The sequence below is a fragment of the Chiloscyllium punctatum genome, chromosome 50 (assembly GCF_047496795.1).
Source record: "Chiloscyllium punctatum isolate Juve2018m chromosome 50, sChiPun1.3, whole genome shotgun sequence".
Lineage (NCBI taxonomy): Eukaryota > Metazoa > Chordata > Chondrichthyes > Orectolobiformes > Hemiscylliidae > Chiloscyllium > Chiloscyllium punctatum.
The window spans coordinates 28,427,301-28,441,096 of NC_092788.1; the positions used below are offsets into that span (position 1 = coordinate 28,427,301).

Genomic DNA, 13,796 nt, shown 5'->3' on the forward strand with positions numbered 1-13,796 from the left:
GAGCTAGAGTATTCACAATTCCTAGCTTGAACTTGCCACGGTCCTGCCAGCAGGCCCTGAAACCTGGTAAACAGGCAAGGCAAAAGTAGCCTTCCCCTTAGGGAGGGGGCTGAAGGCAAGTTGATGCAACACCCGCAGTCCGGCCTAACGTCTTAGCCCTGCATTTGTAAAAACCTTCACCTGCCTCGAGTTCCTAGCAGGTGAAGTTACCGCTGGACTGCCATCAGAAAGGGCAACGATGAGGTGGCATTGTTAGCGACTGGGTCACATGGTACACAAAGCCAAATAAATGACTTAAATCATTGCTGGATCCCGGACTGAGATATTGTTGATTTTTGATATTCACAAGTGAGATGTTTCTCTCAATGTGGTTATCAGTAGGGAGTGGAGGAGTGGGGCTTGTGGGAGAAGTACCAACTCATGCGGCCTACTCACTTCAACTGAAGCCTGCTGGTCAGATCAGTTTTGAGCAGGGAAAGGCAGATGGCAAAGTGGGATTAGGACAGATCAAAGGGGCATCCTGCATCATCTTAAATCTATGCCCTCAGGCTGGAACAGGTACCACAGCAGAACACAATCGTGAACAGGTACTCTGCCAATTACTTCAGGGCACTGCCAGAGCAGTCCAGGCACTGGAAGTGAATCACAGAATTTTTAGTGCGGCTACAGGCCATTTGGCCCATCGCGTCTACACCAACCTTCCGAACAGCATCCACTCAAACCCCTTCCCACTACCCGTAATGCCACACTTCCCATGGCCAATCCACCCTAACTTGCACATCTTTGGACTGTGGGAGGAAACCAGAGCAAATCCGCGCTGACACGGGAGAATGTCTGTGTGGAGTTTGCACAGTCGCCCGGGACTGGAATTGAAGCAGGGTATCTGACGCTGTGAGGCAGCAGTGGCTAACACTGAACCACTGTGCTGCCTTGCATCTACTCTCGGAAGACCGTCACCCATCTATTAAACCCTTCAGTTCCAGTCCTACAATCAACATTGGTCAAGTGTCACCGCTGTACCTTCTATTCCACAGCCTCTGTTAACAACTGTTAATTCCATTCCTGATTATCTGGCTGTACTGGTTTCAGTTCAATCGACTTGCCCGTAGTTAGAAGTGGGTCAGCGAGCTCAGTTGGTTGGATGGCTGCTTTGTAATACAGAGCCAAACCAATAGTGTGGGTTCAATTCCCGCACCGACTGAGGTCACCATGAAGGTCCTGAGTTCTCAGCCTTGCTCCTCGCCTGAAGTGTGGTGACCCCTCAGGTTAAGCCACCATCATTCGTCTGGTCTCTCTCTGACGGGCGGTACCTCTATGATCCTCTGGGACAATGATGACTTCACCTTTAGTTAGCCAGAGTTTAACAAAAGGGGCTTCATGCTATCCTGGAATTTCTCAGAAGCATTCAGAGCTGGTGAGCAGGAAGCAGGAAAATTGTCGAGGAATTCAAAATAAAATAGAGACAAAACGAAAAGGTTCGAGATGTTATTTGGGCAGTGGGTGGTTGGCACCAACCTGAGTGCCTTGGTTATTATTTTTGTTGAAACAAAAACAAGGTTTCTTCACACGAAGGGAGATTGGAAGACTGAAATGATGGGATCTTCGTGATTGCGAACAACCAGGACGCTGCGGAACTTGTCGATCAGCATCAGCAGCACTGAGCGTCGCATGTTCTCATTGTACATGATCTCCTCGAGGTGGTGCCGGCCACGGAAATAATGCAAGAGTCTGAAAAGGAGAGAGAGAGAAAAGAGAGTGAGAGGCAGACAGGTGCAAAAACAGTGCATATGTGGGTGAGAAAGAGTGTAGGCACAAGGAGAGCGCACAGACTCATGCAAGGGAACACAAATATATGAGAGAGAGAAAGAGAGCACGAGAGAGTGCACAGCCAAAAGAATGAAAGGGAGAGAAGAGAATATAAAGCGAGGGAGTGAACGTGATGGACAAAAGGAAAAAGGTAACTACTGAGCGACACACTTGCATACAAATGCACAAGCGCACAGTGTGGGTGCAGGCCATTTGGCCCAATGAGTCTGCACCCAACCCTCTGATGACCATCCCACCCAGAAACACCCCTCTACCCTATCTCTGTAAACCTGCATTTCCCATGGTTAATCCACCTCTCCTATACATTCCTGGACACAACGGAAATTAGCATGGCCAGTCCACCAAATCTGCAGATCCCTGGGCACAATGGGCAATTTAACACAGCCAACCTGCACATTGTTGTACTGTGGAAAGAAACCGGAGCACCCAGAGGAAACCCACGCAGACACGGGGAGAATGTGCAAACTGCACACATGCTGTCCCTGGGGTTGCAATTGAACCTGGGTCCCTGGTGCCATGAAGCAGCAGTGCTAACTACTGAGCCCGTGTTGAGTTAGTCTCTTTGATGGTGCTGGTGGTGGATTGGTGGTTTGGAGGGTGGGAGGTTTGTCGGCTAGGGAAACCCTTTAAGAGATCACTGTGAACAGCACCACCACCAACCCACACCTTCCCCCCACCAATCACCAAAATGTGGCCAGCACGTACTTTGCAAGCATACGCAGATCCTCCTGGTTCTGGGCAGCTGGAATGTTCTGGATCATTTTCCTCTCGTGCTCGGTCAAGCTGGCCAGCAGGTTCTCGGTCATGCGCTTGTTCAGTGGTGAGTCACCTCCAGGAACAAGCTCAGCGCTAGAGTTATCCATGCTCGGGCTGGTCAGGGTCATGTCGTCACTGCTGGCTGTGGGAGAAGGTCACAGAGTGAAAGACTGCTCGGGGTGGGGGAGGGTAAAGGCCATGAGGGGGCAGAAAAAAAATAATCAAAAGCAACACTTACAGGACTGGGCAAATTAAAAATAAATAGTTTGGTTACGTTGTCACCACAGAGGAAGCAGTTTCCAAGTCATGATATAACTTAAACTTCCATCATGATGTCTGTAGACTGGAACAGATTTAATGGGCCAAAGCACCTCTTCTCTATTGTATGGCTCTATAATTCTGTAAACACAGCAGAGGCCATTCAGCCCCTTGAGCCTGCTCTGCTGGATAGTAAGATCCAACGGGGGTGTCAATTCCTCTTACTGTGTGTTTCTCCGCACCATCAACCCTCAGCTCCCTTGATCAAAACTCTGTCTAACTCAGCCTCAGATAAATGCAGTGGCCTAGACTCTGGAGGTAAGAATCCCACAGACTCACGAGAAAAATATTCCTCAGCTCCATCTGGCCTTATTTCTAAACTGTGTGCTCTGATTCTAGTCTCATCCCCCAATAGGAAATCACTTCGCCAGATCCATCCATATGTCTTGAGAGGATCATGTCTTATTCTGTAACTCCAACTAACTTTGGAAGATTAGGCCCTAATCCCAGGAACAAAGCAAGCAAATCTTCTCTGAACTGCTTCTGGCATAATTATATCCTTTTTCAAACCATGGAGACAAAAACTCTACAACAGTACTCCAGGACCTTGTACAGTTCCAGTGAAACTTCCCTACTCTTACCCCTTTCTCAATAAACAGCAACAATCCATTTACTTTCCTAGTCATCCAGATCCCTCTGCATCCACAGAGTTGTGCAATCTCTCGATTTCCTACTGCCTAAGCAGACATATGCAAACTATTACAAACTATCTGCCGACTTTTTGCGCAAGCATCTGAGCTGTTTATAGCTCTTTGCAAACTCAGTGCTTCCTCTCAATAACTTCTCACTTACTTTGGTGTCATCAGCAAATTGAGCTACATTCAATCCCACACCCTGTCATAGTCATACAGTCAGAGTCATACAGCATGGAATCAGACCCTTCGGTCCATGCCGACCATAATCCCAAACTAAACTAGTGCCACTTGCTGCTCCTGGCCATATCCCTCCAAACATTACTTATGCATGTACTTATCTAAATGTGTTTTAAACGTTAGAACTATACCTGCATCCACCACTTCCGCTGGAAGTCCCCATCACACATGAATCACTCTCCATGTAAAAAACTGCCCCCTCCTTAAATCTTTCTCCTCTCACCTTTAAAAAAATGCCCCCTTGTTTCGAAATCGCTCACCCTAGGGAAAAGACACTTGCCATTCACCTTATCAAAGCCCCACATGATGTTATAAACCTCTAATGAGGTCAGCCCTCAGCCTCCTACACTCCAGTGAAAAAAGTCACAGCCTCTCCTTACAACTCAAACCCTCCAGTCCCGGCAACATCCTGGTAAATCTCTCCTGAACCCTCTCCAGCTAAAAATGTCCTTTCTACAACAGGGAGACCAGAACTAGATGCAGAACTCTCGAATAGGCTTCACCAATGTCCTGCACAACCTCAGCAGCAGTGTTGTGGGAAAAATCAGACCTCCAAATTTCTCCCTGTGTCACACAACATCTTGACATGAAGCAGTAGTATCGCTGCTCTCTCATTGAGGGCCATGTCTTCAGAATTCCTTTCACAATGTGTTACCCAGAAATCAGCTGTGTCAGAACAGGAGCACTCTGATGCCTGAATCCACCATTGGTGTAAAACATATACAGTTGAGGGCCCAGCACTGAAACCCACTCCACTAGTCACAACCTGTCAGCTAGCCATTCCTTTATCCTGTACACTAAGAACTTTTATCTAGTGTAGTAACTTCCTTTATTTGAATCTTATCAAATGCATGTGCAAAGCCCACGTACACTACATCTTTGCCCCTTTCTCCATCTCATTCGTGTTGGGAGTTGGACATGACTTTGGTTAGGCCACAGCAGGAGCACTGTGTGCAGCTCTGGTCAGAGAGATGTACAGCACAGAAATAGACTCTTCAGTCCAACTTGTCTATGCCAACCAGATACCCTAAATTAACTTAATCTCTTTTTCTAGCATTTGACCCTAATCTGTCAAATCCCTTCTGACAGAATCTTTTTCCCCCCAGAGTTGATATCTCTAAAACTAGCAGGCATGTATTTCGGGTGAGAGGAGGAACATTTACAGAATGGTAGAAGTCTGGATCGTGCTGCCAGCTGTGGTGGTGGAGGTAGACATGATAGGGGCTTTTAAGGGACTTTTAGATAAGCACATGACTCTTCAAGGATGGAGGGATATGGACCAAGGGCAGGCAGAAGGGATAAGTTTAATTTGATGTCATGTTCAGCACAACAGTGTGGGCTGAAGGACCTGTTCCTGTGCTGTACTGTTCTAAGTGCTATGTTATTCATGTACACTTCCAGATGCCTTTTAGATGTTGCAATTGTACCAGCCTCCAGCACCTCCTCTGGCAGCTCATTCCATACATACATTACCTTCTGTGTGAGAAACTTCCCCCTTAGGTTCCTTCTAAATCTTTCTTCTCTCACCTTAAACCTATGCCTATAGACAGGGACAGCACTGGGTTAGATACAGAGTAAAGATTCCTTCTACACTATCCCCTATCAAACACTCCCAAGCATAGGGACAGCACGGGGTTAGATACAGAGTAAAGATTCCTCCGCCCTGTGACCCTCACACATGCTTGCACATCTGTGCATTTTTGTTCCCAGTCATGATGATGGGTCCTTCTCGCTCTGCTTTTTCCCCTGGGAAAAAAAGACCTGGACTCTCCATGCTCCTCATGATTTTTATCAACCTCTATAAGGTCACCCCTCAGCCTTCCCATGGTCCAGGGAAAACAGCCCCAACTTATTCAGCCTCTCACTAACAGCTCAAACCCTCCAACGCTGGCAACATCCTTGTAAATCTTTTCTGAACCCTTTCAAATTTCACAACATTGTTCCTGTAGCAGGGGTTGTCACACTCGGAAGGATGTCATTGTACTGGACGGGGTGCAGAGGACATTCACTGGGATATCGCCTGGGACGGAGCGTTTCAGTGATGAGGGAGGCTGGATAAGCTCAGGTCATTCTCTTCGCAGCAGAGAAGGTTAGAGAGAGGAATCTGATGGAGGGGTGTGAGCTGATAAGGGGCATGGATAGGGTGAGTAGAAAGCAGGCATGCCCCTTAGTCAGTAAGAAGGGGCCATCATTTTAAAGCAAAAGGAGGTGGTTTACAGGGGATTTGAGGTTAAATATTTTCAGAGGCTGGGGTGGGGGAGGGGTAGTGGTGGTGGTGTCTGGATTGTAATGCCTGGGGAGGGTAGTTGAGGTGGGAAACCCCACAACCTTTAAAAATTACATGGATGAGCACTTGATGTATCATAATGTTCAAGGTTGTGGGCAAGGTGGGAATAGTATAGGGTGTAGTGTATGTTTACAGTACAGACTTGCTGGGAAGGGCTCTTCTGTACTTGATGATTCTATCCTTCCTCAAAGAAAAGCTCCAATGAATTAGTTAAACATTTTTTTCCCTTTCATTAAGCCACGTACGCCTGATTTTCCAATGAACCTGCTGGAAACTCCTAATTAATAGACTCTAGCAGTTTCCCCTTGACAGATGCTAGGTTAATACATCTCTAGGTTCCTGCTCTCCCACTTCCTCTCCCTCCTATCTTGAATAAAGATGCTATGTTTGTTATTTTCCTTGGTGATGGCAAATGTTTTAAGTTCCAGACTCACGTTCACCTCCTGACTTTCGAACACCTTTGGCAAGTTTTCTAAGTCTTCTACTGTGAAGACACACAGGACTCAGTTTGCCACCTCCTTGTTTTCCATGGTCAGTTCTTGTATGACACTATGACCATAGAGTCACGGATGTACAGCATGGAAACAGACCCTTCGGTCCAACCCGTCCATGCTGACCAGATATCCCAACCCAATCTAGTCCCACCTCCCAGCCCATATCCCTCCAAACCCTTCCTATTCATATACCCATCCAAATGCCTCTTAAATGTTGCAATTGTACCAGCCTCCACCACTTCCACTGGCAGCTCATTCCATACACGTACCACCCTCTGCGTGAAAACATTGCCCCTTAGGTCTCTTTTATATCTTTCCCCTCTCACCCTAAACCACTGCCCTCTAGTTCTGGACTCCCTGACCCCAGGGAAAAGACTTTGCCGATTCACCCTATCCATGCCCCTCAATTTTGTAAACCTCTATAAGGTCACCCCTCAGCCTCCGATGTTCCAGGGAAAATAGCCCCAGCCTGGTCAGCCTCTCCCTATAGCTCAAATCCTCCAACCCTGGCAACATCCTTGTAAATCTTTTCTGAACCCTTTCAAGTTTCACAACATCTTTCCGATAGGAAGGAGACCAGAATTGCACGCAGTATTCCAACAGTGGCCTAACCAATGTCCTGTACAGCCGCAACATGACCTCCCAACTCCTGTACTCAATACACTGACCAATAAAGGAAAATACACCAAATGCCTTCTTCACTATCCTATCTACCTGCGACTCCACTTTCAAGGAGATACGAACCTGCAATCAAGGTCTCTTTGTTCAGCAACACTCCCGAGTACCTTACCACTAAGTGTATAAGTCCTGCTAAGATTTGCTTTCCCAAAATGCAGCACCTCGCATATATTGGAATTAAACTCCACCTGCCACTTCTCAGCCCATTGGCCCATCTGGTCCAGATCCTGTTGTAATCTGAGGAAACCCTCTTTACTGTCCACTACACCTCCAATTTTGGTATCATCTGTAAACTTACTAACTGTACCTCTTATGTTCACATCCAAATCATTGTTGTGGTTCTGTCCGCTGAGCTGGGCATTTGTGTTGCAGACGTTTCGTCCCCAGTCTAGGTGACATCCTCAGTGCTTGGGAGCCTCCTGTGAAGCGCTTCTGTGATCTTTCCTCCGGCATTTATAGTGATTTGTATCTTCTGGTTGTCAGTTCCAGCTGTCCGCTGCAGTGGTTGGTATATTGGGTCCAGGTCGATATGCTTATTGATTGAATCTGTGGATGAGTGCCATGCCTCTAGGAATTCCCTGGCTGTTCTCCGTTTGGCTTGTCCTATAATAATAGTGTTGTCCCAGTCAAACTCATGTTGCTTGTCATCAGAGTGTGTGGCTACTAAGGATAGCTGGTCGTGTCATTTCGTGGTAAGTTGGTGTTCATGGATGCGGATCGTTAGCTGTCTTCCTGTTTGTCCTATGTGGTGTTTTGTGCAGTCCTTGCATGGGATTTTGTACACTACATTGGTTTTACTCATGCTGGGTATCGGGTCCTTCGTCCTGGTGAGTTGTCTGAGAGTGGCTGTTGCTTTGTGTGCTGTTATGAGTCCTAGTGGTCGCAGTAGTCTGGCTGTCAGTTCAGAAATGTTTTTGATGTATGGTAGTGTGGCTAGTCCTTTGGGTTGTGGCATGTCCTCATTCTGTTGTCTTTCCCTTAGGCATCTGTTGACCACTAGGACTCATAACAACACACAACCAACAGCCACTCTCAGACACAACTCACCAGGACGAAGGACCCAATATCCAGCATGAGCAAAACCAATGTAGTGTACAAAATCCCATGCAAGGACTGCACAAAACAATACATAGGACAAACAGGAAGACAGCTAACGTTCCGTATCCATGAACACCAACTAGCCACGAAACGACACGACCAGCTATCCTTAGTAGCCACACACAGATGACAAGCAACATGAATTCGACTGGGACAACACTATTATTATAGGGCAAGCCAAACAGAGAACAGTCAGGGAATTCCTAGAGGCATGGCACTCATCCACAGATTCAATCAACAAGCACATCGACCTGGACCCAATATACCGACCATTGCAGCAGACAGCTGGAACTGACAACCGGAAGCGGCAGATTCAAATCACTATAAATGCCAGAGGAAAGATCACAGAAGCGCTTCACAGGAGGCTCCCAAGCACTGAGGATGTCACCTAGACAGGGGACGAAACGTCTGCAACACAAATGCCCAGCTTGGTGAACAGAACCACAACATTATATATATATAATATATATGACAAGAAGTAGAGGACCCAGCACCAATCCTTGTGGCATTCCACTGGTCACAGGCCTCCAGTCTGAAAAACAACCCTCCATCACCACCCTCTGTCTTCTACCTTTGAGCCAGTTCTGTATCCAAATGTCCAATTCTCCCTGTATTCCATGAGACCTAACCTTGCTAACCAGTCTCCCATGGGGAACCTTGTCGAACGCCTTACTGAAGTCCATATAGATCACATCTACCACTCTGCCCTCAATTTTCTTTGTTACTTCTTCAAAAAACTCAATCAAGTTTGTGAGACATGATTTCCCACGCACAAAGCCATGTTGACTATCCCTAATCAGTCCTTGCCTTTCCAAATACACGTACATCCTGTCCCTCAGGATTCCCTCCAACAACGTGGCCACCACCGAGGTCAGGCTCACCGGTCTATAGTTCCCTGGTTTGTCCTTACCACCCTTCTTACACAGTGGCACCACGTTTGCCAACCTCCAGTCTTCCAGCACCTCACCTGTGACTATCGATGATACAAATGCAAAATATTAATTTAGTATCTCCCCCATTTTCTGCGGCTCCACACAAAGGCTGCCTTGCTGATCTTTGAGGGGCCCTATTCTCTCCCTAGTTACCCTTTTGTCATTAATTTATTTATAAAAACCTTTTGGATTCTCCTTAATTCTATTTGCCAAAGCAATCACATGTCCCCTTATTGCCCTCCTGATTTCCCTCTTAAGTATACTCCTACTTCCTTTATACTCTTCTAAGGATTCACTCGATCTATCCTGTCTGTACCTTACATATGCTTCCTTCTTTTTCTTAACCAAACCTTCAATTTTTTTAGTCATCCAGCATTCCACAAAAGACTCCTGCCCTGGGTTCCTACCTCTCTTACCCTTCCTGGAGTTAACCCATCTATGAGACTGTATCTGAGACTTTCCCTCCTTCCTATAACTGCCATCCATCACATACTGTTGCTGTTGCAAATTCCTCATCGCTTCTATCTGTCTCTCCAACCAATCCATTCAATCTGATAAGATTTGCATCCAACAGCATTTATGGCAGATATAATCCGCAGTAACCCTTAAACTCTCTTGAAACTCCCACATCTGACAACAAGTACATATCACTGCAAAGGCCATTTTTGCTCCTTCACAATCTACAGACCCAGAAAATAACACCGACCAGTGCTAGCTTTTCCCCATTTCCTACTTAAAAGTGTACAGAAATTCTCACCATTTATTTACTTTGATTCACTTTAGCTCATGCTCTATCTCCTCATCGTAAGGCAGCAAGTGGAGTTAACGTTTTGAGTTCGGTGACATTTCATTAGCGTTCCCCAGGCAGGACAAGAAGTCACTTACTTGGTGAGCCAAAACTGAGAGCATTGGGGGCACTGAGGCTTCGCCCACTGACGCGAGAGGGCAGCAGCTTATCTTCCTCATGGACCTCGACATCCACCTCACTGGGCGGCACCATCAGGCAGACATAGGTGTGCAGCTGAATCAGGAGCCGGTGCTGTAACATCCAGATCACCATCTGAACCAGCTGCGCCTGGGAGAAAGCCAAGGAAGATCAACGGGGTTGCAGGAATAGAGGTCTCCCATGTCAATGTCACAATTCCGTGACAGAGCACCCCCCACCCACCCATCAATCCTGTCTGGAGACCACGCAACATGCTCAAGGGGCCAAACCGGGACTTCCATTGTGCTCCTACCTCCTGCATGGGTGGAGCCAGTGGGTTCTTGAACTGCGAGAGAGAGGTCGGCAGAGAGAACTTGGAGAGGACATTGAGCAGATCGTTCCCAGGGAACTGCTGAGTAAACTGTTCAACCAACGGAGAGTATCTGCAATAAACATACCGAGTGAGGTGGAGCTGGTGATGGCGGCCTGCAAAACACTTTAAACCCAAATTCCCACTGAGCCAAATGCCCACCGAAAGGCTACCTCTACATACTTGTCCCTTCAAACGTGGACCCCAGGACAGGGACAGCACGGGGTTAGATACAGAATAAAGCACTTTCTACACTGACCCCCACTAAACACTCCTAGGTCAGGGACAGCAACTGGGTTAGATACAAAGTAAAGATTCCTCCGCACTGTCCCCCCATCAAACACTCCCAAGCATAGGAAGAGCAGTGGATTAGATACAGAATAAAGCTTCCTCTGCACCGTGACCCACAAACACACACATTTGCACGTCTTTGCATTTTTGTTCCCAATCATGATGATGGGTCCCTCTCGCTCTGCTCTTCAGTAAAATCAACAATTCTGAAACAGATTTAAAGACAGCTTGACTTCAGACAGAGCTCCAATGGAATTGAGAGTACGGTTAGGTGATAAACACTAGTCTAGCCAGCTATACCACACGGATCCTTCAGCCTCTTGAGTCCGGTTCATGCCCAGTGGTTGCACCTAGACCTGGTCTATCTTGACCACTTCTGCCCTCAAAGAATCTCCAGCTTTCTGTACCCTTCTCCCTCTGCTTGCTGGGAACTTGGCCACATACTCACATGCAGATGTTGGCATCGGGGGACAGCATGTAGAAGTTGTTCTCACACAGTGGGTAGATAATTATTGCTTTGCCCCAGTACACCAAGTGAGCAGCCAACTGGAAAACCTGCAGATCAGGAAACAGGGGGTGAAAGAGATGACGGGATCAGCTAGGGCTCAGATAGTATCTCCTCCCTGGGCATTCAGGTGGTGGTGGGCTGCATATGGTCACCCCAAAAATCAACATAGCAGTAGGCCATTCAGCCCATCAAACCTGTCCTAGCATTCACGTAGATCATGGCTGATCAGTGACTTCAATGCTGTCCTTGATGGCATTAGTTTCCAGCAATCTATCAATTTTTGTCTTGAACCTGCTGAAAGATTGAGCTTCCTCAGCCGTCTTGAACAGAGAATTCCAAAGTTTCAGCATTCTCTGAGTGAAGGAACTGCTCCTCATCTCAGTGCTAAATGGCCTGGCCCCTATGCTTTCCCTGAGGGTTATGTTCCTGGTCAGAGATAAAGCCCCATCTACATCCACTGTCACACCATGTGTCAGGTTCCAGTGCAATCACCTCTCATTCTCCAGAACTCTAGATACACAGAGCCAGTTTCTCCAGTCTCTCCTTAACAGACAATCCTATCATCCCAGGGGTTTCTCCTCCCTCACAGAAGGGGGCCTAAACTGTCCGTGATTAGATTAGATTACTTACAGTGTGGAAACAGACCCTTTGGCCCAACAAGTCCACACCGACCTTCTGAAGCGCAATCAACCCAGACCCATTCCCTTACATTTCACCCCTTCACCTAACACTATGGGCAATCGAGCATGGCCAATTCACCTGACCTGCACATCTTTGGACTGTGGGAGGAAACCGGAGCACCCGGAGGAAACCCACGCAGACACGGGGAGAACGTGCAAACTCCACACAGTCAGTCGCCTGAGGCAGGAATTGAACCCGGGTCTCTGGCGCTGTGAGGCAGCAGTGCTAACCACTGTGCTGTGATATTCCAGTTGGGGTTTCACCAAATCTCAATACAACTGCAGGGAGACAGCTTTACCCCTGCACTCAAATCCTCTTGACATGAATACCAATAACATCCTGTTTGCCTTTCTAACTGCTGTTTTCTTGTGATGCACAGACAAGGACACCCAAGTCCCTTGTATTACTTCCCAACATCTCACCATCTGAGAAATATCCAGCCTGAATGTTTTCTATCCAACTTCCCACTCACTCACATTACGTTCCATCTGCCTTGCCCTAGCCCCACTCACACAGGCTCTCCAGGCCCTCTTGAAATCCCCTTGCATGCTTCTGTCAATTTTTGTTCTCACCCAGTGTGGCATCACAGCCAAAAGGTATTTTCAGCTTCTGGGATCTGTTCTGTGCTCCGCTTGGGACCGGACCACAGGGAGAACTTTGCTTCCGGGATCCCCAACAAGATTCAAGTTCATTCTGCAAACAGCACTGCCTAGTGTGGATAATTGGAATAACAGCAGTCGAACCCAGAGGGCAGTAAGCATCCTCGAGGCTGCATCACTTTAGTGGGAGTCCTGCCGGCTAGAAAGCATACACGCTTAGGGAGGCCACAAGATATTTCACCAGTCCTTCCCCATCTGAATTTACATGCATTTATGGAAAGAATAGCTGGCAAAAGGCACATTTTGTCAAAGCTTGCACTCATCAGGACAACTTGCAAGAATACCAAAGTAAGGGGTAAACCAGCACTAGGGGGCAGCATCAATGGTGTTTACCTCCCCCACATGGAGGAGGGGATGGGAGAGAAGAGTGTGTCTGGTTTTACCTGCAGTAGAGCCAGGTCAGCATCCTGCGCAAGCTGCTGCAAGTTCTTCATCGCAGATGTAGTCTTGATGACCCTCACCAACGCTGGGGAACAGTCGACCGGCAACTGGCTGAGCAGCGACTTCTCATCATCCAACAGCAACAGGGCATGATATGGTCTTCACGCAGAGATAACGGGGGGGGGAGAGAAAAGGGGGAAGAGGGAGAAAGTGAGCATGGGAAACACGGGAAGACAGAATGTGAAGGAGATGGGGGGGGGGGGGGGGGAAGAGAAATTAGGAGCAAGAGGGAGTTGAAGAGAAGGAGCACGCAAGGGTGGAGAAAATGAAAGTAAGATATGTGTGTAAGGGTGGAGACAGAGCACGTGAGGGCAGGGAGAGAGGGCAAGGAGGAGGGAATGAGCATAAGACCGGAGAGAGAGAGAGATGGGGGGGGGAAAGAGAGACAGAGAGAGAGGGAGGGGGAAGGGGGGGGGGGGAAGAGAGAGAGAGAGAGAGAGAGAGAGAGAGAGAGAGAGAGAGAGAGAGAGAGAGAGAGAAGAAAGAAAGAAAGGAGAGAGAAAGAAAGGAGAGAGAGAGAGAAAGAAGAGAGAGAGAGAGAGAGAGAGAGAGAGAGAGAGAGAGAGAGAGAGAGAGAAGAGAGAGAAGAGAGAGAGAAGAGAGAGAAGAGAGAGAGAAAGAGAGAGAGAAAGAGAGAGAGAAAGAGAGAGAGAAGAGAG

General features: G+C 47.6%; 1 protein-coding gene across 1 annotated transcript in view; it reads right to left on the reverse strand.

Annotated features, from left to right (window-relative positions):
- Positions 1-1,476: 1,476 nt before the first annotated feature.
- nprl3 (NPR3-like, GATOR1 complex subunit) overlaps positions 1,477-13,796 on the reverse strand; it is a 24,988-nt gene continuing 12,668 nt past the window's right edge. The window contains 6 exon segments of the mRNA XM_072566535.1: positions 1,477-1,728; positions 2,533-2,725; positions 10,148-10,337; positions 10,501-10,630; positions 11,297-11,403; positions 13,080-13,236. Of these exon segments, the coding sequence (XP_072422636.1) occupies positions 1,563-1,728; positions 2,533-2,725; positions 10,148-10,337; positions 10,501-10,630; positions 11,297-11,403; positions 13,080-13,236 (943 nt within the window). The 3' untranslated portion in view covers positions 1,477-1,562.